The sequence below is a fragment of the Pituophis catenifer genome, unplaced genomic scaffold (assembly GCF_029215685.1).
Source record: "Pituophis catenifer annectens isolate HBS135680 unplaced genomic scaffold, rPitCat1.0.hap2 SCAF_3, whole genome shotgun sequence".
Taxonomy (NCBI): domain Eukaryota; kingdom Metazoa; phylum Chordata; class Lepidosauria; order Squamata; family Colubridae; genus Pituophis; species Pituophis catenifer.
The window spans coordinates 137565154-137590439 of record NW_027256883.1 but is presented as its reverse complement, the minus strand read 5'-3'; the positions used below and the strand labels follow the sequence as shown (position 1 = coordinate 137590439).

At 37.9% G+C, this 25286-nt stretch overlaps 1 protein-coding gene across 1 annotated transcript in view; it reads left to right on the top strand.

Moving 5' to 3' along the window:
* SPATA1 (spermatogenesis associated 1) overlaps positions 1–21090 on the top strand; it is a 34600-nt gene extending 13510 nt beyond the window's left edge. The window contains exons 7-13 of the mRNA XM_070939431.1: positions 1982–2129; positions 2481–2541; positions 3181–3304; positions 5632–5757; positions 12701–12879; positions 18889–18987; positions 20986–21090. Of these exons, the coding sequence (XP_070795532.1) occupies positions 1982–2129; positions 2481–2541; positions 3181–3304; positions 5632–5757; positions 12701–12879; positions 18889–18987; positions 20986–21090 (842 nt within the window). The remainder of the gene's footprint in view (positions 1–1981; positions 2130–2480; positions 2542–3180; positions 3305–5631; positions 5758–12700; positions 12880–18888; positions 18988–20985) is intronic.
* The last annotated feature ends 4196 nt before the right edge of the window (positions 21091–25286 follow it).

Below are 25286 nucleotides of genomic sequence, written 5' to 3'. Positions count from 1 at the left end.
TGTAGATGACAGTTGTGTACAAATGAGGAAAATGCAATCCAGGAAATAGTAAATTGATGGCTTAAATCCAGCCTGCATCCCATTTCTTGGTTTTTGCCTCCTCCTGTGCTACAGGGCTGTATTCCTTTACATGCTTTCACTAGTTTTTAACACTTCTTCATCTCAGGATTGTGTCTTGCACTTGGATTGTGGTTGGGAACCATTTGTCTATCCCTGTTCTAGTACTTTTCTGTACTTTAATAATTTTAATTTTTTACTTCAGATGGATAAGTGCATTGCAGTTAGTAGATGCTTTTTGGAGGGACTATAAAACCTCATTTTATACCAGGTTGGGGGATAAAGTTCATACTTAATGTTTATTTTATGTGCCTTTGAGTTAAACCACTATTCATCCTTCCTTGACTTGACAGAAAACAATGCCATCATAAAAGTGGTTGTCCAGATCATTCTATCCTGCCTTCATTGTGCTTATTGTAACTCTCTGCCAAACCATGTCTAATTTTTTAAGTCTATTAGATATGATACATAAAGTTGTTTTCTCCTCTGGCTTTGCTACTACTCCTTTCAACTTATCACTAATATTAGGAAAATATCCATCAATTGGAATACTATAGTATAAATGGGGTTGGTTCATTGTTATTACCAGTTTCACAGTTTGGGGATTTCCTGTTGGCTTTCATAGGCTGTTCCTGTATCTCATTTGGGTATCCTTCTAGTTCAAAAGAAAGTGAACTAAAGAAACATGGGGGGGGGGAGAATGCATTTATAATTGGGGAATCCCAATTATAAATGCATCTTTGCAATTTTCTTCTATTAGGGGTGGTTGGGGTTTGTTTGTTTGTTTGGTTGGTTGGTTTTTTTTACATTACGTTAGAAAAATACAGGGCAGAAATAGTTTGGAAAGAAGGAAAGCAAACACTGCCATAAAAAAGGGGTCAAGGGGGATGTAGAAATCCCATTAATTCAAGAACAAAATATGTGTCCTCTTCCTCAAATGGGAGACATCTCCCTTCCCCTTCCCCTCTGGCTGGAAGCTTATAAAGATTTGATTTAAAAAATAGGCTTTTGAGAAAGGTTACAAAGCACTTATTGGAAGGCAGAATCTAGGGGTGGAAATGGTCATATGATTGTCTGACTAAAGACCAGAATGGAGGGGCTATGCCAGCACCTTCCAGTTTGCCCCAAACATGCTCTGTGTCATTTTATTTGACTTCATCTGTAAATTAATAGAGAGCGAAGTATTATATTACACATTTTGAAGTTGCGCTGCAGGAGTGTTAAATTAAGGGGGACAACTACTGGTACACAAACTAATTATAGATGATTGCTTAAATCATGAACTGGGGATAAGCTGAGAGCAACATCAGGCAATCAAGAGGAAAATATTAAAGTTAGTTTAGTTCTCTTGTAAAATGCCTGTAAAATACCACATCTAATTAAAATCATTTCTGCTTAGCCATAGTTCTCTCTTCTCCAATAATTGCTTGCAGTGATATCAAAACAGAGCAAAAATGTGATTACATTTAACTTTCAATCTGTGACATGAGATTGTTTTGAAATGGAATGGTGTCTGTAGTTTGGGGTTTGGAAATAACCAGAGCTGTTTGGTTCATGTCACAACAAATAAGGCTAAGGATAGACAGAAAACTATAAGACAATCGATGTAATTAGGAAGGGAGCATACTGTATAACACCACAGTATGTTTGTGATCTTTTAAATCCAGGTGTGGATAGCATTTATCTGATGAGATCTTAACTGTATCTTAACTAATTCAGAAAATATGTGGAGTTTGGAGAACTCTCATTTATTCAAAATATTGGAAGTATTTTTGTTTTGATGACTATGAAAAAGTAGCTAATTTTGCTCTGTATTAAGGCTGTTAGTTGGCAATTGACAAAAATAAAAGTTCTGTGTTCCTCTATTTGTATATGTGCATATACGTTCATGTACAGGCACGTAATATTTTGACTTTTGATGCAGAAGAGGTTTCTCTCATGTTGGACACAAATGCAGAAAATGGAGGGAATTTGACAGGGATTGGAAATGGAAGGCATACTACTACTGCTGATTCTGGAATCCCAAAATCCTTGGAAAACCGAGACATAACATACTCACCCAAGAAGAGGAGGTACGGAAATAAATATGCCATTTCTGCTGACAGTATTCAATGTCAGTCATTGAAGTCATCTTAAGAACTTCTAACATATTCAATAATGGAAAAAGCTAGCTCTTTAATTAGCTTTCAGATAAATATAATTAAGCATGAGAACTAGTTCATCTAGCTTAATTTCCTGTGTGTGAGGTTAGTGCACCTTTAGAATACTTGCTGTTAATCTAGTTTGTCACCAAAAGGCTCTTCCAGTCTGATTTCACTATCCTAATTTCCAGATTAATAGCTCAATCAAAACAACTTGTAACCCCAACAAGTTTAATCAGAGGCTTATTTCTAATGTAGCTGTTACCTTAATTTCATCTGTAGCCAACAACATCCTGGAATTACCAAGACTACTACTGACCCTGGTAATTTGCAGAATAATCAGGTATGTTCCCAGGGGAGTCTAGCACCACAACTGAGTTGGTTAAAATGATTTGTTAACACATTTCTGTCTCTTGGGTTGAATTAATTTTGACTTAAGATTTATTAAGGTTTACTATAATTACATATAATTCTTGTGATTAATCATATCTAGCCAATTTTGTATTTTGAAAGCAGTGTTTTTGAAGTAGGACATACATTACAAGCAGTGAGTACCTTCTGCCTCTCTCTTTCTATATATAATAGAGGTATACAATATAGATATAATAAAGTAACAGATAGAGACAGAATGAGCCTATGCCTGTTTGTTTAGGAGTAAAACCCTTTGGACTACATTCAAAATCTAAAGTAGATTAGGCACTCTTAACGTTTGAGAGATGATTCAAATGAAAAAGTTTGCTGTAACGCAAGATGCACTTACACATGATCTCAGGGCTGGCTCTAGACATTTTGACTTCAGGCAAAGTTGTTTTCTAATGCTTCCTGTGGTTTGGCTCATCTTCTGTTAAGATGTCATAAAGGCCCCTCTTGTTTCTTTTTTTTTCTTTGACTTTTTGAACTTTACATGTATGATTTTACAGCCCTGGAGTTCTTATATCCTAAAAATAACACTGAACATTGACACATTTTTATTTGATCCTAGGCTGATGGGAATAACCTAAATGACTCCGCATATCCTAGTCACTATCTTTCCCCTCCTACTCCACCTCTTCTGGCTGTCTCAGTAAATAGAGCTCAACTTCCTCACAAAGATTTTCCAACCGAAGGTGAGGAAATCTGTCCAAGACCCCTCATGAGATTAGGGGTTTCACAAAAGGTTTCAGCAGCAGGGATTGTAGAGATTTTGCCCTCTTACCTTTAAAGAAAGAGATCAGGTTTGCTTGAAGGCAACAAAAGCAATGGTGTGTACAGTATTCACTTGTCTACTAAACATAATCGAAAAGCCTCTAAAGGGTCATTTGTGATTGTCAACCGTTTTCTTAAGGCAATAATTCAGACAGTGTCATTCATGTCTTCTTTTTGTCTAAGTGACTTCTGGAAAAGACTAGATGGGTTTTTTTTTCCAGGTATAGAATTTGTCTAGCCCTGTGATGGCGAACCTATGGTCACGGGTGCCACAAGTGGCACGCGGAGCCATACCTGTGGGCACGTGAGCATTGCCCTAGCTCAGCTCCAGCACGCATGTGCGCACCAGCCAGCTGATTTTTGGGCCTTCCAGGCCCACTGGAAGTCAGGAAATGGGCCGTTTCCGGCTTCTGGAGGGCCTCGGGGGGTGGGGTGGGGAAGGCTGTTTTCACCCTCCCCAGGCTCCAAGAAAGCCTCTGGAGTCTGGGGAGGGCAAAAAATGGGCCTACCAGGCCTATTGGGCCCACCGTTAACCTTTTTTGCCATCATGTGCCAAAAGCGGGGGTAGCACAGGGGGTCGCGTGCACATGTGCAGGGGTGAGAGGTGTCATTGAATTATGGGTGTGGGCACACGCACACACAACCTCCCCATGCTCCCCACGCTTTTGGCACGCAATGGCAAAAAGGTTAGCCATCACTGGTCTAGCCACTATCTCCATATCTACCAAGCACAGGATATTCGAATGTAAAAATTTTGATGAGAACTATATGAGAAAGAGTTTGCTGCCCTCTTGTGGTGCTCTGGACTTTTGCAACCCACATACTATTGCTCTAAAAAGCATATTACTTGGAGTAGTTCTATTCAGGAATGGAAGCATTGTACTCGGCCTACTCAGTTGTTGTTTTTCTTTACCCTCTCTTTCTTTCCCCCACCAACTGGTCCTCATTCTGTGTCCACTGATGACAATCACCATTAACTGGGTTGTTTGTTTTTCTCCCTGAAGTTGTTGTTGCGTCCTCTTCCTTCTCCAAGCCTAACAGTAATTACCTCTTGTGAATGGGTAGCATTTTGCATTCCTTGTGTTTACATTCAGATCATGTTCTAAATAAGATTAGCAATAAATGACTCTTACATAGTTTCTATTATTTTCTTTCAAAAATAAAAGTGTGTCCAAGACACATTCTAGGAGTATTATTACTTTTATCAGTTTAGGCATCCTTTAAAGTGTTTTTCAAGTCTTCATTTCTTTACTTACAATTTAGCTACAGAAGTATATATATTTAGTATGTATGTGTATGAATTTTTCATCATTTTTAGTTTTTTTAACAATATTTATTAAAAATGAATAAAAGGGAAAGACAAAATAGGAGAAAACTGAAGAATAACTATTTACATATTAAAAAATAAAAGTAGTTGCTAGTAATATATTCTCCCCTATCCTTCCCCTTGTGTCCCCAAATGCTGACCATAGTTCAGATATCTATATTTTACACTGAAACGTTGTTAGCTTCTGTTTAAGTTCTACAAACCTGACAGCCGTGGATAGAAAAACAGACATTACAGAGAAACATTGTGGGCTGTCCCCTGATACCACTAGATGAGATCGCTAGGGCTCGCTACCTTAGAAGAGTGAGGAAAATTCTCGGGGACAACTCTCATCCTGGTCACCACTTCTTTACCTTCCTACCATTGGGAAGGAGAAATAGAAGCATAGCCAGCCACACAACCAGGCTGAAGAACAGCTTTTATCCGTGGGCTGTCAGATTCCTGAATGCAAAATAACATCATAACTACGTAGTACGATGGACTTGGAGGGCCAGCGCAACGTGTAACATGTCCAAAGTTTACCTTTTCCAGTGTTCTGCCATTCATTCTTGCAGAGGTCAATATATAGATTTTTTCATCTTTAATTCATGATTCAAAGTATGGGGAAAATTTTTTGATAAAAGTACAGAGGTTTGGACACTGTCATTGTTCCTTCATATTATCTCCTGAGTACTGTAATCTGTTTTTGTAGATCCCACATACCAGACAATTGCTTCAAATGTAAATACACAGATATTTACCTTTTCAACCCAGCACTAACCATTAAATCACTCTTTGGTTAGGTTCATTTTATTTTATTGTAGTGGATCAACCCTGTGTTAACCAATAGAAGAATGGCACATTTTTACTCTAATTTTATTCAGAATTGTTCTCATTATTACTTTTACAAATATGATAAATATGGGATTTCTTCTTCCTCAGGCAATCAATTACATAAGCAACTGAAACATATTAAGATAGAAAGAAGACATCTGGAAAAAACTAGAGAAGAATTGGTTAAAAAAGTGAAAAACCTGATTGAACAGCACAAGCTCAAGAGATGCCATGGTATGTTCAAGGTTGATACATCCAATTTTTTCATTGACCAACAACTATAAAAAATATTGTCCAACATCAGATTTGAGTTTTATAAAAATATTTTTTTTAACTTGTTGAATCAAATATATACTTCCCTGATTCTTTAGCTGTAATTTATATACATTCGTTTAGAATAAATTATTGAACTGCTGTTTTACTTCCGGCGGTGACGTCAGCGTGTAAGGAACGAGGGGAACGAGGCTCCGTCCCCGAAGTTCCAATTTTCTTGATTGGAAGCCGTTTTTGGCACTATCGACCACAGAGAGGTCGATAGAAAAAGGAGGATTCTCTAGGACCTTGGTGTGACAGCAATCACCCTGAAGGTTCAGAGGAAACCCTCCTAATTCCAGCCAGGAAAAAAACCAGCCATTTTGGCCGGCCGGAGCGCTGTCAACCGATAAGTGTGGAAGCGAAGATTCAAGAGAAACATCGGTAAAGATTAAGCAGATTGAAATATAAAGGTATAATCATAAGGACCTAAATACATTGGTGAGAATAGGACTCCAAAAAGCGGCGGCAAGATCGTCAAGCAAGCGGCGAGAGACAGTGATCGGAGCAAAGCTCAATACACACAGTGACAACGCAGATTTGACAGGCGAAAGGAACGAGTGACAGACAAAGAGGATTATAAGTAAGCGGTGGATTATAACCTTAAAATAACACAATTTGACTTAACAGAGGAAAAAAAGGATTATTTAAGAGAAAGATTGTAGAAAGTGAACTTAAAGAACTGAGACTTTTTTAAGATCGTTGTGAGCGGAAGGAAACCAACTGAACAGTAGCGAATGGCGGACTGAGGATTTGGAGAAGAAAACTTTCACTTTGTATCCAGCGACAATAATAAATTCAACTACAGACACGAGACTCGTAGTGAGACATTAGATACATTGACGCTGTTGGCAAAGGAGATACAACTTGCTACACAGAAATACTGGAACAATTGATTTACTTACGGATTTAATAGAGGATATTGAAATAGAACTGGGACAGATGGGTGAAAAGAAGGCGAACTGAAGAACGAAGGCAGAAGGAAAGGAGAAGGAAGCAACCCCAATTGGTCTGAGAGTGATATAGTTGAGAACTTTAAATACTAATTTACTAAATTTCATCTATTTTAAAACTTACTTAACTTTGCTTAAAGAACATTAATATCAAATTTGAAATTATTATAATATACATTAAGGAATTGATTTAACATTACTATTTTTTTTTCTCTTCTCTTTTATTGTCTTACTGTTTCCTACCATATTGAAACAACTATATAGATTGCAAAATAATATATTGATTAAGTGGAATTATATTGCATATTGACTAGAAAGTTAGATATTAATATAGACATTGCATAGAGATTGTTATAGATATCATTAAGGAATAATAATTGTGATAATTAATATAGGTAGCATGTATTGGTAACGGTGATATAACTCAATAGAATACTTTAGATGATTTATAGAGAACTTTAAATCCCATTGATCTATCATATAAAGGTTATATAGAGATTGTTTAATTTTAAAGTGAATTTAAGTATTGTGATTATTTGGTATTTAAGCATTAATTGCATTATACTGTTTACGGATAAGAATAGAAGAATGAATTGTTAAAATATTGTTTTTTCCCCCTAACTCCTTCGAATTAATTAACCCAATCCTTATATAACGATATTTCATCCACCCCCAATCAATTAGTATATGAAAATTTGGGGAAAAATAATACAAAAGACAACGATGGCAACATCTTCACTAACATTAACTAAATCAGGGAAAAAATTAACAACAAACCCAATATCTACACAATCTTCACCTGCACAACAAAAAACCATAGACACGATGTTAACTACAGACAAAGAAAAAGCTGCCAGTGCACACAGCATACAGAATATACAGTCTATACTAGCTATGATCCAGGAGGGGATGAACAAAACCCAAGAAACAATTGCGAATAATCACGAAGAAACAAAAAAGAACCATGAGGAATTGAAATCAGAAGTAGGACAAATAAATGATAATATTAAAAAAATGGACGATAAGATCGAGAGAATACAACAAAACATAGTCAAAAATGAAGAACGAATCCAAAACATGGAAGCCAAAATGATCCTAACAGAGAAAAAGATGGACAATATCGAACAAAATCAAATGGAGTCAAATAGAGAACTCGAAGAGTCAATTACCCATTTAGAATTAGAAAAAGCATCATTCTTTTTGCGATTTCAAAATATTGCAGAAACAAAAGGAGAAGATCTAAGAGACCTGATGACAGATATATTAGTAGAGGCTACCCAAAAGGAAAAAAGCGATATTAGTAGGGAAATTGACGAAATATATAGAGTTCATACGAACTATGCTCGTAGGAACAAACTACCTAAAGAAATACATGTTAGATTCGCACATAAAACTGTAAAAGAAGAGATTTACACGTCCATGAGAGAGGGAAAACCCTGCTACCAAGGGAAAGAAATAATAACCCTAAAACAAGTTCCAAGAAGAATAAGAGAATACAGAAAAAATTATAATTTTCTGACAACCCTACTGATTCAACACAAAATAATGTTCCGCTGGCTGGTGCCGGAGGGAATCTTAATATCTTGGGACGACAAAAAATATAAAATCGATACGATAGAGAAGGCACAAGAATTCTTTGACACTCACTTTATAATAGAAGAGGAACAGGAAACTAGACGTGATTCAGATAATGTAAACCAGGAACACCCCACGGGGGAAACAAAAAAAGGAAAGGAAGAGAAGGAGCCTAGGGAAAGAGAGAAGATGGAGAGAGAAGGGGCTAGGGGGAAAACACATATGGTAACAAGAAACACAAGTAAACTTAAACTAATAAAGGAAAACTAAAGGAAATGGGACGAGAGTTGAAATTAATCTCAATTAATATAAACGGCCTTAATCTACCAACCAAAAGAACACACACTTTCAGAAAACTTCAAAAATTAGACATAGATATTATCAACCTACAAGAAGTACATATCAAAAAACAACATCAACAGTTACTAGAAAACAGAAAACTTGGAACACTATTCACCTCACTATCAGATCAAAAAAAAAGAGGTATCGCAGTATACATTAAAAGCCATATCCAGGCAAAACAAATTTACACAGATGAAGATGGCAGGATACTAATGATAGATATTAAGATGGAGACCCGAAATATGTTATTGATATCAATATATGCCCCGAACGGGAGCCAAAAAGAATACTTTAAAAAGATACATGATAAAATTAAAGAATTAGACTACGAACATCTATGTATAATAGGGGATTACAATGCAATCGTTGACATGGACTATGACTACCAAAGTAACAAAAAAAATAACTCTAGGAAAAAGACACTACCTGATTCTTTTAAGGACATGATTCAAGAGTTACAATTGAAAGATGCCTGGAGAGAACTGAATAAAACTAAAAAACAGTACACTTATTACTCAAATCCCCATCAGTCCTGGTCCAGACTAGATATGGCCTGGATGACTGCAGAATTAAGAGAAAATATAAAAGAAATTGAAATCACACCGAATGTATGGGCGGACCACAGTCCTATAACAATAGTCTGGAAAGGCCAGCCAAAAAGGGGACGATGGATGATGGATAGAGAGATTATTAAAGATAAAGAATATATAGAGATGATAAAGAAAGAGATGGAGATATTCTTCCAAATAAACAACAGGGAACTAACATCATTGCAAGTCCTATGGGACACTACAAAAGCATATATAAGAGGATTAACAATCTCATTTAAGGCGAAGAAAAACAGAGAGAAACAGCAAAGAAGAAACAATTTATTGATTGAGCTCAGAAAACAGGAAGCAGAATTACAGAATAGACCCGACAAGAAAGAGACCAAGGGGAGAATAAATCTCATCAAACATGAAATAAATCTAATAACAACAACAGAAATAGCTAGGAAAATCAAAATGGCAAAACAAAACCAATTCGAATTTGCAAATAAAACAGGACGTTAGTTGGCTTATAAACTAAAGAAAGAAAAGGAAAAAAAAATAATACACCAACTACAAGATGAACAAGGGCAATTACAACACATGGACGAAGAAAAAAAGCGAATCGTAAGAAATTTTTATCAGGAACTATATGCACAGGAAGAAATTCAACTGGGAAAAGTGAAAGAATATATAAATAAATCCAACATTCAAGAAATAAAGGAAACTCAAAGAGAACTCTTGAACAAACCAATATCGATGTCAGAATTAATGGAAGCAAAGAAGAAGTTGAATAACAATAAAACACCAGGTCCAGACGGCATCCCAGCGGAATTTTACAAAATCGAATACCAGCCAATAGATGACATTTTATTACAAGTCCTAAATGAAGCAATTTTAGAAGCCAAAATTCCTAAATCATGGATTGAAACAATCATCACTCTGATACCCAAAGAAGACTCAGACCTCACCCAAACCAAAAACTACAGACCTATATCACTTCTAAACGTAGATTATAAACTATTTACATCAATCATGGCCCAGAGAATGAAGAAAATTATCGTGAATTACATCCATCCTGATCAAAATGGATTCATCCCAAACAGGCAAATTAATAAGAACACAAGAACAATAATTAATATACTGGAATATTATGAGCAAAAATCAAATGAAAAGATGGCTCTACTCTTTCTTGACGCACAAAAGGCATTCGACAATCTTAATTGGGGATTCTTAATATTGCAATTAGAAAAAATGGGAATAGGCGACAAATTCTTAAATATGATTAAAACAATATACTCAGACCAAACAGCAAAAATATGGATAAACGGAGAGACGACAGACCAATTCAAAATATCTAAGGGAGTGAGACAAGGATGTCCTCTGTCTCCTATATTATATATATTAGCATTGGAACCACTGTTGAATGAAATTAGGAACGACAATGAAATAAAAGGATTAAGAACAAAAAACCAGGAGTATAAATTACAAGCATTCGCGGACGATGTAGTATTCATCCTAGAACAACCAAAACAATCAGGACTGAATTTACTAAGGAAGATAGATCAATATGGCGAAGTGGCAGGATTGAGAATTAATAGACAAAAAACAAAACTACTAACCAAAAATTTGACAAAAACCCAAGAGAAAGAATTGGAAGAGACATTAGGAATACAAACAACAACAAAAATAAAATATTTAGGAATCTGGCTCACCAATAAGGTATCATCCCTCAAAGAGGATAATTACATTAAATTGGCCAAACAAATCCAGAAGGACTTAGAGGTATGGAGTAAATTGAAATTATCACTACTAGGCAAAATCGCTTCAATTAAAATGACAATTCTACCAAAAATACTATATCTATTTAGAACAATACCGATAAACCCAGGAAAATCATACTTCAAAGACCTTGACAAAATGATATTAAAGTATTTATGGCAAGGAAAAAGAGCCAGGATTAAACTGAAACACCTACAGGACACTAAAGAAAGGGGTGGCCTGGGACTACCAGATTGGCAAACCTATTACACTGCAACAGCTTTAACTTGGATTAAGGATTGGATGACACTCAAAGATAAACGAACACTAGCATTAGAAGGATTTGACTTGTCAAAAGGCTGGCACGCATTTCTATGGGAGGAAAAACCCAGACAACATGAACACTTCAGGAGACATTATATCAGAGGAGCACTGGCAAAAATTTGGACTGAAATAAGGAGAAAACACTACGACAAAATCCCAAGATGGCTATCAACCATGGAGGCCCAAATCTACCCGAACACAATGGACACAGACAGGATGAAAACCTATGACGAATTGTTGAACACAGAGGGAGATATGAAAACAAGAGAGGAACTGAGACAACAGGGCACGGATATTGATTGGTGGCCGTATTTACAGATAAAATCAAGATATAAAAGTGATATGGAAAAATTTGGAATCCAAAAAGAAAGAAATGAATTAGATAAAATTATAATGCAATCAGATGACAAATTAATAACTAAAATATATAATTATCTATTAAAATACAAATTGGAAGAAGAAGTGGTGAAGGAAAATATGATTATTTGGGCTAAAAATTTTGGATATAATATTAATCTAGAGAATTGGGAAAAAATATGGAAAGTAAATACTAAGCTGACAATGTCCGTGCCCTACAAAGAAAATACATACAAGATGTTTTATAGGTGGCATCTCCCCCCTGCACGGTTGGCAAGGATGTTTCCCAATACTAATCAGAACTGTTGGAAGTGTAAAATACAGAAGGGGACCTACTACCACACGTGGTGGTCATGCCCCAAAGTCAAAAAATTTTGGAAAACAATTCAAAGTCAGCTGGAAGAAATTACCGCCCAAAAAGTACCCCTCAGACCGGAAACCTACCTACTAGGTATACTGACAAAGGACTATAAAAAAGAGACACAATACTTGATAATACACATCTTAACCGCAGCTAGAATCGTCTTCGCACAAATGTGGAAATTGGAAAACACGCCACCAGAAGAAAAAATAATACAAAAAATTATGGAATGTGCAGAAATGGATAAATTGACCAAAGAAATACAAGGAAAAGAAGATACAGACTTTTACTTAATTTGGCAAGAATGGTACAAATGGTTAGATAAAAAAGACACGAAATAAGAGAATACCACCCAATGACACAAAATAAGGAAATAAAAGGAAATATCGTTATATAAACATTGATACAAGATGAAAGATAATATATATAGATATATTGATATATAATTACCGAAGTAACTCTACTTTCAAAGTTCAAGTTATATGACTTGATTTCATTGTATAGTTAATGTCTAGTTTGTTTTAACGTTTATGTCTATATGTGTATGTTTGTTTACAATAAAAAATTAAAAAAAAAATAGAATAAATTATTGAACTGCTATTGAACTACATGGAATCTTTTTCTGAGGAATATATGATGTATGTTTTGTTGTTTTAATCTTGCAGTCCGTGATTCCTGGAAAAAAAAATATTTTGAAATGAAGAAAGTCACAGTTTTCTCAGAGGAAGCTTTAAATAAATTACAGGAAAAATTAGAACTACACCATCAACAATTAATGAGGCAGCTGGAAGCTAGAGATACCAAGAAAAAACGAAATAATTTAACCCAAACCACCAATTCAAAGGTAATTTTTTTTAAACTTTCCTTGCCCATAAAAACTAAATTTTGTTCATCAGTACAGCAAATCTTGGAATCTTAATGCAGTTTTAATCAGATTGATTGCTAATATATATTAAAAATGCCTAAAGCTGAAGCTGTTCAAAAATTTAACTCAACTCATATTACGACAATATTTATGTTCTAATAATGATTTAACATAAATTACTATAAATATGTCATGATTCTAATTAATAAAAAGAAAGTACTATTGGCAAGAATGAAGAAGAATATTTTGCAGGTTCTTTTCCCTTGAGTTGAATTAATGTTACAAGTTGCTAAAATGATTTAAATCCTCATTCTCTCATTATAATATGGTATACATAAGATTTTCTTCCTAGTTCAACATTAAAATTCATGAGAATGAAGTTTAAAATTAATTAAATACTTCCCATATGAATCATGACCTCCTAATATCAAAACAATTTGGTTAAGTAGTCTAAGAAATGTTCTATTATGTTTTTTTTCCCACATAGTAAACTTTCTCCTAATGTTAAGGTTATTTTCCAGCTAAATCACAATTTCATATATTCTGGCTGAATACCTTAAGCTTATTCTTATGTTTATTTCTAAGGAAGATACTGAAAATCTACTTTGTGGTGTCTACTCAGTCCCACAGTGGAATTAAATATCTGCATTACACCGTAGAACATTCTGAAGGTTTAGTTAAGATTCACAATAATTCATTTACTGTTTCTCTGATAAAGAAGCAAAGTTCTCTGACTAAGGATAAATGTGAATTCCATTTTTGTTTTGTTTTGATCACAATATGAAAAAGAACATAGAATGCAGTGAAGTTCTCACTATATTTTGGAGGAGGAAGAAGTTGAAATTTTCCAATTCTGATTTTTTTTAGTTTGTGTCCAATGTTTCACAAATAAATGGTGCTATAAATTTATTTTTAAAAAATGCAATTGCTATGTTTTAAATATTTGTATCTGTTTCTCTTTGGTAGCTTTAACTTAAGTAGCTCAAATATACAATGGTCTCCTTATAGCTATTTTTTAAGACCATGTTAAGTAGGGAAAAAAGGGTTATTTAAGAAGACCTCAAGTACTAATAGTACTAATAGCAACAGGGTCATCTCAAAGATCACTACATTATTTTGACCTAGGATCATTTTTAGCATTGTAATTTATTAATAATAATAATAAACATTTATTAATTTTATATGCTACTGAATCCCAACAACTCTGGGTGGTTTGCATTTGTTATAAACATTTAAAAACTAAAACAAGACAAAAGAATAATGATGGTAAAGAAAACAAATTCAGATAGGAATAAAAAAGGAGGAAAGGACATCAGTTATCCTTGGCAAAAGTATTTGTTACATCTTTCATCCAAAGACAAAAATTTCATCCAAAACAAAGATCAATATCTTCAATAAACATTAAGATCACAGACACAACAATCACAGAAGTCTAAAGCACATACTTACCAGAGCTAGTATAACTTTTAAAGGAAACACCACACCATGGTGTGTTTATTTGCACACCATGTCCAAATAAATAAGAGAACAAAAATATCATTGTACGATAATAATTAAACAAGAACAATTATTTTTGTTTTTTGAAAAGTTGTTCAGAAAGATGTGGCTCAGCTTCAGAGAATCTTCAGGGAAGACATTATCTAGTCTCCTATGAGTTAAGATTCAGACTCAGTTGTGACATACCAATTGATAGCATTGTCAGAAACTAACAATGAAGGAGGTACCTCTCCTGGGACAATAGAACTTCTCAATAGCCTTCAATACCCTTGACTATAGACTGCCTGCGAGGGCTGGGAGAAGGAAGCACTGTTTTGCAATAATTCCACTCTTACCTGAATGGACAGTTTATAAATTGAAATGGGGGAGCAGCATTCAGGGCATTGGTTGACTCTGTGGTACCTCAGAATGGGCTGCTTTCCCCCATTCTATTTAATAACTATATGAACTTGGGGAGGAGGGATCATTTATTGGTTTGTAGTAAATTGTCATCAGTATGCTGATGTTACTGTACATTGCCATCGCAAGTCAAGCCAGGGGTATTGTTGAAAAGTTTAAACTGATACCTAGAGACTTACAGTCTGGAAGAAGCAAACTAAACTCAGATTAAATAAAGTGCTATACGAAAATAAATTTCTAGAAACATTGATCTTGGGGTTATCCTAGTTGAGGTTGTGTTGCATGTAAAGACATTGGTGTACAACTTGAGTTCTGCCTGGACTTCAGCTTCTCCTTAAACAGAAAATGGGTCTGTGGACAGGATTGTCTTTGCCCAGCTTTGGCTGGCGCATCTTTTATATCCGTATCTGCACCAAAACACCGAGGTTAGTAATTCATGCCTTAATCCAATGGTGGGTTCCTCCCGGTTTGGCCCAGTTCGGCCGAGCCAGTAGTGGTGACGATATGACATCACCAAACCGGTTCTCTTTGTTCGGGAGCTGGGCCCTCCCACCCCCGCCCCCACGTTATTCTTACCTTTTATTTGGCCCCACCCCCAATCTATTTGCGGCCTCCAGAATCCCAGCTGATTGGCTAGAAGGAAAAAAAACTGTTTAAACTCTTGCTGTGGGGCTTCAAAGGGCCACCCTACAGCTGATCAGTGTTAAAAGGCAGTGTGGTGGTAGACCGGTGCCTCCAAAAACAAATGGGTTGACTCGTGCCTCCAAAAACAAATGGGTAGACCAGTGCCTCCAAAAACAAATGAGTAGACCAGAACACTCCAAAAACAAATGGGTAGATCGGTACAGCTCTGCAAACAGTTAAAAGCCTGGTAGACCAGTACCTCTGCTAAATCCTAAAGAATTGTCACATGACCATCAAACCATGCCCACAAAATAAGCCACACCCACAGAACCAGTAGTAAAAAAATTTACAACCCACCCCTGCCTTAATCATCACCTAGTTGGATTGTTATAATGCACACTACTTGGGGCAGTTTTTGGAGGCAACCCAGAAGCTATACCTCATCTTTGCAGGATTACATTTTCTCTTATTAAAGAAAATCTCTCAATTTTTAAATAATGGCAATTTCACAAGGGACAGTCAAATCTGCCATCTGTCGGTGAAACGTCTGAAGTGGCTCGAGAGTTCATGGCTTCCATGACGGCCATGGACCTTACTCAGTTAATTCATGACCCCACTCACACAGGGGGACACACTCTGGACTTAGTTTTTGTCTCTGGTCAGTGGTTGAGTGGCCTTGATATAGGGGATATAGCCATCGAACCCTTGTCATGGACTGACCACTCGCTCCTTCGACTGGACTTTCTAACCACTGCACCCCGCCGCAGGGAGGCGGGACCGACCAGGTGGTTCCGCCCCAGGCGCCTGATGGACCCTGATAGGTTCCAGATGGAGCTTGGGCCATTTCCTGAGATTCTGGCTCATGACTCGGCTGAGGACCTGGTGGCCGCCTGGGATAGCGCGGCTGCCGGGGCCTTGGACCGAGTCGTGCCTTTGCGGCCTCTGACCCGGCACCGAACTCACCTGGCTCCTTGGTTCTCTGAGGAGCTTAGGGAGATGAAGCGCCGGAAAAGACGCCTGGAGAGTAGTTGGAGGACCAGCCGCTCCGAATCTGACCGAACACTGGTGAGGTCTCATATTAAGACCTACCTAGTGGCGATAAAAGCGGCGAAAACTAGCTATTTTGCCGCTCTTATCGCGTCATCAGATAATCGCCCGGCCGCCCTGTTTAGGGTGACCCGCTCCCTCCTCCATCTGGAAGTACGGGATGACCCCTTGCAGGGTCGAGCTGAGGATTTTGTGCAGTATCTGTATGACAAAATCGCTCAGATTCGGGAAGGGCTGGCCTCTGACTGGGTATGTCCGGACGGGATGACTGAGGCAGGTCTTGAGAGCGTTATCTGGGGGGAGTTCGATCCTGTGGCTCCCGAGGACATGGACAGGGTCCTGGGACGGCTGAACGCGACCACATGTTTATTGGACCCGTGTTCCTCCTGGTTGGTACTGGCTTCCCGGGAGGTGACACGAGGCTGGCTCCAGAAGATTGTTAACGCTTCTTTGAGTGAGGGGGTCCTGCCGGCCGCTTTGAAAGAAGCGGTTGTGAGGCCCCTCCTCAAGAAGCCCTCTCTGGATCCAGCTGTTTTGGCTAACTATCGTCCAGTCTCCAACCTTCGCTTCGTTGCGAAGGTTGTTGAGAGTGTGGTGGCGCAACAGCTTCCCCGGTACCTGGATGAAGCTGTCTATCTAGACCCGCTCCAGTCCGGCTTCCGGCCTGGGCACAGCACGGAAACGGCATTGGTCGCATTGGTGGATGATCTCTGGAGGGCCCGGGATAGGGGTTGCTCCTCTATCCTGGTCCTGTTAGACCTCTCAGCGGCTTTTGATACCATCGACCATGGTATCATGTTGCACCGGTTGGCAGGGTTGGGGGTGGGAGGCACCGTTCTGCGGTGGTTCTCCTCCTACCTCTCTGACCGGTCGCAATCTGTGTTGACAGGGGGGCAGCGGTCGACCCCGAGGCACCTTGCTTGTGGGGTGCCACAAGGGTCGGTCCTCTTGCCCCTTCTGTTCAACATTTATGTAAAGCCGCTGGGTGAGATCATCCGTGGCTTCGGGGTGGAGTTCCATCAGTACGCTGATGACACCCAGCTGTACATCTCCACCCCAGGCCACCCCAATGATGCCCTTGAAGTGATGTCCCAGTGCCTGGAGGCCGTGCGGGCCTGGATGGGGAGAAACAGGCTCCGACTCAACCCCTCCAAGACCGAGTGGCTGTGGCTTCCGGCGTCCCGATATAGCCAGCTGATGCCATCGCTGGCTATTGGGGGTGAATCACTCGCCCCCACGGAGAGGGCTCGCAACTTGGGCATCCTCCTGGACGCACGGCTGTCTTTAGAAGATCATTTGGCGGCCGTGGCCAGGGGGGCTTTCTATCAGGTTCGCCTGATAGGCCAGTTGCGCCCCTTTCTAGATCGGGACTCCTTACGCACAGTCACTCAGGCACTCGTCACTTCCCGCCTGGACTACTGCAACGCTCTCTACATGGGGCTCCCCCTGGGGTGCACCCGGAGGCTCCAGCTGGTCCAGAACGCGGCCGCGCAGGGGATTATGGGGGCGACGAGGCGCTCCCATGTGACACCTCTCCTGCGCGAGCTGCACTGGCTCCCGGTGGTCTTCCGGGTGCGCTTCAAGGTGTTGGTGACCACCTTTAAAGCGCTCCATGGCTTAGGGCCGGGGTACTTACGAGACCGCCTTCTGCCACCAATAGCCTCCCACCGGCCAGTACGCTCACACAGAGTAGGCCTCCTCAGGGTGCCGTCCGCCAGACAATGTCGGCTGGCGACCCCCAGGGGGAGAGCCTTCTCTGTGGTGGCGCCCACCCTCTGGAACAACCTCCCCCCAGAGTTACGTACAATAACAGACCTCCGGATTTTTCGTCGGGCCCTGAAAACCCATTTATTTCAACTAGCTGGGCTGGCTTGAGTCAAATTTTAAATTGATTTTAAATTGGAACAGTTTTAATTATGGCCAAGATATTTAATTATTTTAATCAGTTTTTTAGATTTTGTATGTTTTGTATGTGTGTCTTGTTTTTACTTTGGCTGTTCACCGCCCTGAGTCCTATATTGGAGAAGGGCGGTATAGAAATTTAAACAAATAAATAAATAAATAAATCCATTTTTGGCTGGGTAAATCTAGACTGGCCATAGCAAAACAAACATTCAAATACTGACCTAGTTTATTGTAGCCAATGTGTGAAAGCATTGCTTTGCTCTATGGTGAATCCCATCATCTGACCAGTTATGTGAGAGATACCATCATAGTAGTTATATTCTTCTGAAGAAGGACAACATACAGGTGTCCAGAGTGCTAAAGAACTTAAAATATATTTAAAAAGAAACTCCTGAGGAGCCTCTAGGCATCAGTTTAACTTAATATTACTGAGTAGTAATTATATTATGGAATGTGTGAGTTGTTTATATATGTAGTTATATTCTAAATTAATTTGGGAGGTTGTTTGTTTGACAGAATAATGTAATAATCCAGATTACAACCCTGGAGCGGGAAATTGACCAGCTAAAGAGAAAGTTAGACAACGCCAAAATGAAGCTTGTCATAGAAATCAAGGTACTGTACTAATTTATTACATGTGTGCTTGCATTTGTACACATACACATATACACGCATATAATCAGTGAAGCCAGTAACAAATCAAAGGTTTTTTAAAGACTGTTCTTTAACACGCCACGTATAACACAATTGGAAATCAAGGAAAATATTAGTAGTCTTTGAGACATATTTTGAGAATGAATCAGAGGCTGATTTCCAAGGTGTACATACTCCTGTTCAGTTAAGAAATCTTCATTACAGTTGTGGGGAGGAGGATTGCTTGTTTGTTTTGGTTACCAAAATCACCAAAGTGATGGACTCTGTGCACATGCATACTTCTTTGGCTACATTTAACAATGTTCCTTCAGGTGACTATCACTGTTCCACACTAGATACTTTGTTTTGGTTCTCAGAAGAAATATTTTCATCTAACACTAGTTGGAAGGGACTTTGGAAGTCTCCTAGTTCAACCCACTGGTCAGGCAGGAAAACCTATACCAGTGATGGTGAACCTTTTCAGCACCGAGTGCCCAAACTGGAACGCATGTGCATGTGCACACACCGGAGTGCCGGAAACCCGATGATCAGCTAGTTGGCGCACAGACGTTTTTGGCTGTTTTTTGGGCCGTTTTCAGGATGTTTTTCAGGATGTTTTTGGCTCGAAAAACAGCCTGACAACAGCCTAAAAAAGGCCCGAAAAATGGCCTGGTTTTTTGAACATTTTCAGGTCATTTTCCAGCACCTGCGAAGACCAGCATATGCACTGGAAACCAGAAGAGCAGCTGCCGACAGTGCACATGCTCACCGAGAGGGCTGTGCATGTCACCTCTGGCACGTGTGCCATAGGTTCGTCATCACGGCCCTATACCATTTCAGACAGATGATTGTCCAACCTCTTAAAAACTTCCAGGGTTGAAGCACCCACAACTTCTGGAGGCAGGTCCAGAATTCGTTCCACTGATTCGTTCCACTGATTAATTGTTCTGTCAGGAAATTTCTCCTTAGTTCTAGGTTGGTTTTTTCCTTGATTAGTTTCCATCCATTGCTTCTTGTGTTGCCTTCAAGTGCTTTGGAGAATAGGTTGCCTCCCTCTTCTTTACAGCAACCCCTTAGATATTGGAACACTATCATGTCACCCCTATTCCTTCTTTTCATTAAACTAGACATACCCAATTCCAGCAACCGTTCTTTATGTTTAGCTTCCAGTCCAGTGGTGAAATCTAATTTTTTTTACTACTGGTTCTGTGGGCATGGCTTGATGGGCATGGTGTGGCTTGGTGGGTGTGGCAAGGGAAGGATACTGCAAAATCTCCATTCCCACCCCACTCCACGGGAAGGATACTGCAAAATCTCCATTCCCACCCCACTCCAGGGGAAGGATACAGCAAAATCCCCATTCCCATCCCACTCTGGGGCCAGCCAGAGGTAGTATTTGCCGGTTCTCCGAACTGCTCAAAATTTCCACTACCGGTTCTCCAGAACCTGTCAGAACCTGCTGGATTTCACCCCTGCTCCAGTCCCTTAATCTTTGTTGCTCTTCTCTATACTCTTTTTAGTATGTTATACATTGATGCTACTGTACAAATTATATAATCATAATAATTTTAGGCATTTGCCATAGATAGAAAAATGATATGAATAGAAATCTGTATTGGAAATATGTAATACAATCTACAGCAATGTTTCTCAACTGTAGCAACTTCAAGATGTGTGGACTTCATCTCCCAGAATTCCTGTCATGTCATAACAATACAACAAAAAATTCTTTATAATCATAGTTGCATGTTTCTTTAGCCAATTTCCCATTTATGTTAAATCAGACATGTCTTATGTATATTAAGATCCACCATCACTTGAGGCATTAACATATCTCAGAATGCATTGCACTATAACTGGTTAGGCTAGAAAGTTTGAAGACCAAATTGCACTTGTTAAACCACATAAAAGTTGATGCTTATCTATAAAATAATAGTTGTAATTTAATTCTTCCTGTCATAATCTCTGGATCTTTTGTAGATGAAAAAACAAGCAATTTCTGATTTACAAGCGCTGAAGGCAGAACTGGTGCACAAGAAGGTTCAGTCATCTTTAAGATTTCTGTCTGGAAAGCAAATATTTTAGTTAACCCTTTTAATGAAATTCTTCAGTCTGTAGCTATTCAAAACCTAATTTTGATTAAACATAGCAAAGCTTGTATGTAGTGAAAAGCTATTCATTGCTAAACCACTCATTGGTTCTATTCTGATGTGGCAATAGCACTGCAAACCAGCAATAACAAGCTTGGAGGGAATAACCCCTGTTGCATCCATTGCAACAACATTGTTGATGGAGGGAGAAAGTCTCACAATTAAATATTTGGAAGGACTACATCTTGGGGCATGGTGAAGAAATGGCTAGATTGATTTCAAGCCCTTATCCTCCATTGTCTATCATCTCTTGGGGTAGAATGACTTTTGTCTATTAACTGAATAGTTTGCTATAACTAAAGCACACCTGGGTTGAGAACAACAATAACAATAACTGTTAAAGACAGAATTATTACTCAATATTTTTTTCTCATTGCAAATCTTAAGGTTTTGCAAATAAATAATTTCGTTTACAATTCCTCAATCTCATTTCAGGTTTTTTGGTTACTTTTTTTTTACTATAAACCACATTCATTTGATAACTGTGCTAATTGTCATATATACTAATACATTTTTATTACTGTACAAAAGCCAATAACTACAAACAGTAAATTTGTGTTTTGTTTTGGTTCCTGGTATAGCTGTATGAACAAATGTTAACTACTCAGAATCTGTGAATATGGGAAGTTGACCTGGGCAAACAGAACTCTCCTGTTTTTTTATTGACCTTTACATATATGTTTGTGTAGGTGCCAGTTATCCTGCAAAGTGATAAGAGTGGGATCATGAACTTTTAATGTATGTAGCAAAATTCTATTTGGATTCTTGAAAAGCCACATTTAATTCCCTCCATCCAGATCAATTTTGGTATAGGGAAGATTGATTGCTTTTATGTCATAATACCAAACATTTTTTCTTTTTGTGCTTTCAAGCTTAAAGGCACTTTCAGACAATCAAGACTGCCAGTTTCCAACTACTATAAAATGAAGCCAGAGAAATGAATTTTTTCTTCAGTTATATTCTAATATTAAAATGTTTGAAGTTCAAGTATGTCTATATTTTTGCTTGTAGCAGAAAAATTAGGGCTTTCCCTTGATGTTTCCAAACTGACTAATAAATGTGTGTTCTCGTCTCAAGGATTTTACTAGTCCTGAATTAACAAAATTATATTCTCCTGCAACAGATTAGTAAAATTAATGGCTAATACATAATCATTACATCATTAAAGTGATATAGGAACAAGTTTACCTAAAGGAGGCTGAACGATAAACTAGTGGTAAACATATTTCTGAATTGCTGTGACTATGTCGCAGGAAAAAGGGAAGGAGGGATATGGGCCAATGAGCTCTCAAAACTTTACAAAAATACTACCAAAACACAAGATCATTGACACTGCGTTAATTCACCATAAAATGGTATAACTGAGCACATGTGTGAATAGGTAAAAATACCATCCAATGCAAATGTCCTCGTAATAGCAGCATTGTTGCTTTCAGCTTCTTAGTGATTATAATATCATCAGAAAGAACACATTGAAAAGATACAAAAGCTGCTATTGCTGTTAAGAACAACATGACATACATTGCATCAGAAATGGTCTGGGTTTTGTGTTACCAGAATTGTCATTGGTGAGGCACTTTGTTCATATAGATGTATGGAAATACTTTAATGTTCTTTATGACAAAGAAATGAAGAATTGTAAGAAGCAGATACTATGAACCAGTCTATACATATTCCTTGGCTTCAGAATCTGTTGTGGTTAACAAGTGTGTTTTCCTTTGGAAAGACTGAAACAGGATCAATTTTACAAGGCCAAGCGATCTAGAGATACAGGATATTTAATAGCTTGATTTAAAAACAGGCACTTAGATTTGGGACATTTCTTGTCCTTAGAGAATGAGTTTCTGGAATATAAACTCATTGTGGTAAACCTAGACAAGTTCTTTCTTCAAGTTCTTCAGCCTGAAAGACAAGTTGTAAACCAATTAGGCGCCAATGTGCTGTTGATAAAAAAGTACTAATTACTTTGAGCAAAAGAAGGTAAGAAAAAGGATATTAAAATTTTGCAATACTTCCCAGAGGAACTTGAGTTTTATATTCCAAATACCTTTAATACTGGTATACTCTAACCATCCCTAAGTATAGAAGAGTCTTCTCCCTTGCTCGTTTTAACGTCTTGCCTTCAGCATTGCTGGACGGTCGATTCAAGAGGCTTCCAAGGGGCGAGCGGCTATGTCCCTGTGGTAGAGCGAAGGTTGAGACTGTGGAGCATGTCCTTTTACACTGCCCCATGTACAACGTAGCCAGGACTAATTTGATGTCTCTCTTAGAGACAGATTTCTGTGGGCCCAATGATAGTGATTTGGCCTTGTATTGTTTAGGGGATGGCTCCTCATACACTACCTCTCAGGTCTCAAAATTTTTTCTAAGAGCCGTAACCATTAGAGGAGAGCGCTGTGGTCCCTCTCAGCCGGGGCTTCCGGTGGCCGGCTGTTCGTGATGTTCTTTTTCCTATGTTTTTCTGTAGCTATGCTTGCATTTTGGTCTGTGACCGTAAATAAATTTATTATATAATACTGGTATATACTATATTTTAAAACAAATAAATCCTTTCAATAAGGGATTCCTTATTAAAGGTTGATGTTTTATAACATTGTGGGGAGTGTTTATTTTAATCTTAAATTATGAAGGTAATGAAAGGCTAGTCTGGTATAGTGGTGAAAGACTAACCAAAAAGATAAGTTCAAGCCCACTGTAAGCCACGGAAGGTCACTGACTAGAGCAGTCACTCTCTCAGCCAATGTTTCTCAGTGTTGTTGCAGGGAAAAAGTGGAGAAGCACATGCTATATATATTACCTTGAGTTCTTGAAGGAAAGGCAGAGTTATGAATAAACATTAAGATCTGGAAGTACACAAGGGCAGCTCCTATAAAATTGGTTTTATTCAAGCAGTCAGCATGTAGGCAACAGCATTCTTGACCAACTGAAGCCGCAGGGGCAGTCCCATATGAAGCAAATTGCAGAAATCCAGGCATGAGATAATTTGTCACTGTCTTCTGTAAAGCTATTAGTTCCACCTGTTATACAAGGAGCCACAAATTCAAAGACAACCAGACTACCTCTTTCAGGGGTAATACAATTGTTCAGAGATAAAGTTGGAGAGAATTCTAGAACCTGAAGGGTTCCTTAACAAATAACACCTCCATCTTCCTGTTCTTCATTCTGTGCCTGCTCTGTCTTATGACAGCCTCTAGCTTGGGACAGAAAAGAGACATATAGCTGTATACCATCAGTGTATTGTTATGAGTAAGGAAGTACAATATGGATAAAGGATAGAATCTTTATCTTATTAATGACTGACTCAAAATACCAGTAAAGAATAAACTCTCAATACATTAAAATATTTGAAAGGCCAAATCAATTGTTATTTTTTAAAAAAATTCAAAGCTGAAATTTTATTTTTTTTCTTTAAAAAGTTGACACATTCTTTTTAAGTATTTATACATATTTTAAAGAAATTGAATTTTCTTTCATACCATGAACGGTTTGAGTTTTGATTCTTATGCTACAGAATCCACAGAAATTATTTGCCTCCTTAAAGGCAAAACAATGTAAGTGCAGTGTATATTGTCTGTAACAGAAACAACCAATTCAATTTTAAAATGAAAGCCATAAGTATAAAATGTATAAATATTGGTATTGCCATTTTGAGTAACTTTACAGCCATCTATATGTAAATTTCACACTACTATGATTCTATTTTCACTGGAATTCCTCTAAATATGTTCATAGTGCTTTGGGTCAGTTCAATATCATTATTGAGAAACTACCTACATCTCAACATATATTGATTTTATAAGTAATAATTGTCATTTTCAATTGCCACAATTACTAGGGATTAAATGAAAACAATTATACATAATCTGAAAAATTAAAGCTGCTTCAAAAAAAAAATCATTCTACTTTACTAGGTACATAGAACAACATATTCTCAACCAAACTGTAAATTTAAAAAAAGTTCATCAATGCAACCATTTTTCATTCCCTTCTCTTCCCCTCCAATTATTGATTTTATAAGCTTTAAGCAAAAAGCTTTTATGTAATTATAAAAAAAACCTTTATTTGCTGTATTTATGACATGCATTTTCCCTTTCCTTTCCTGGAATTAGAGGACAGGCTTAGAATGATTGA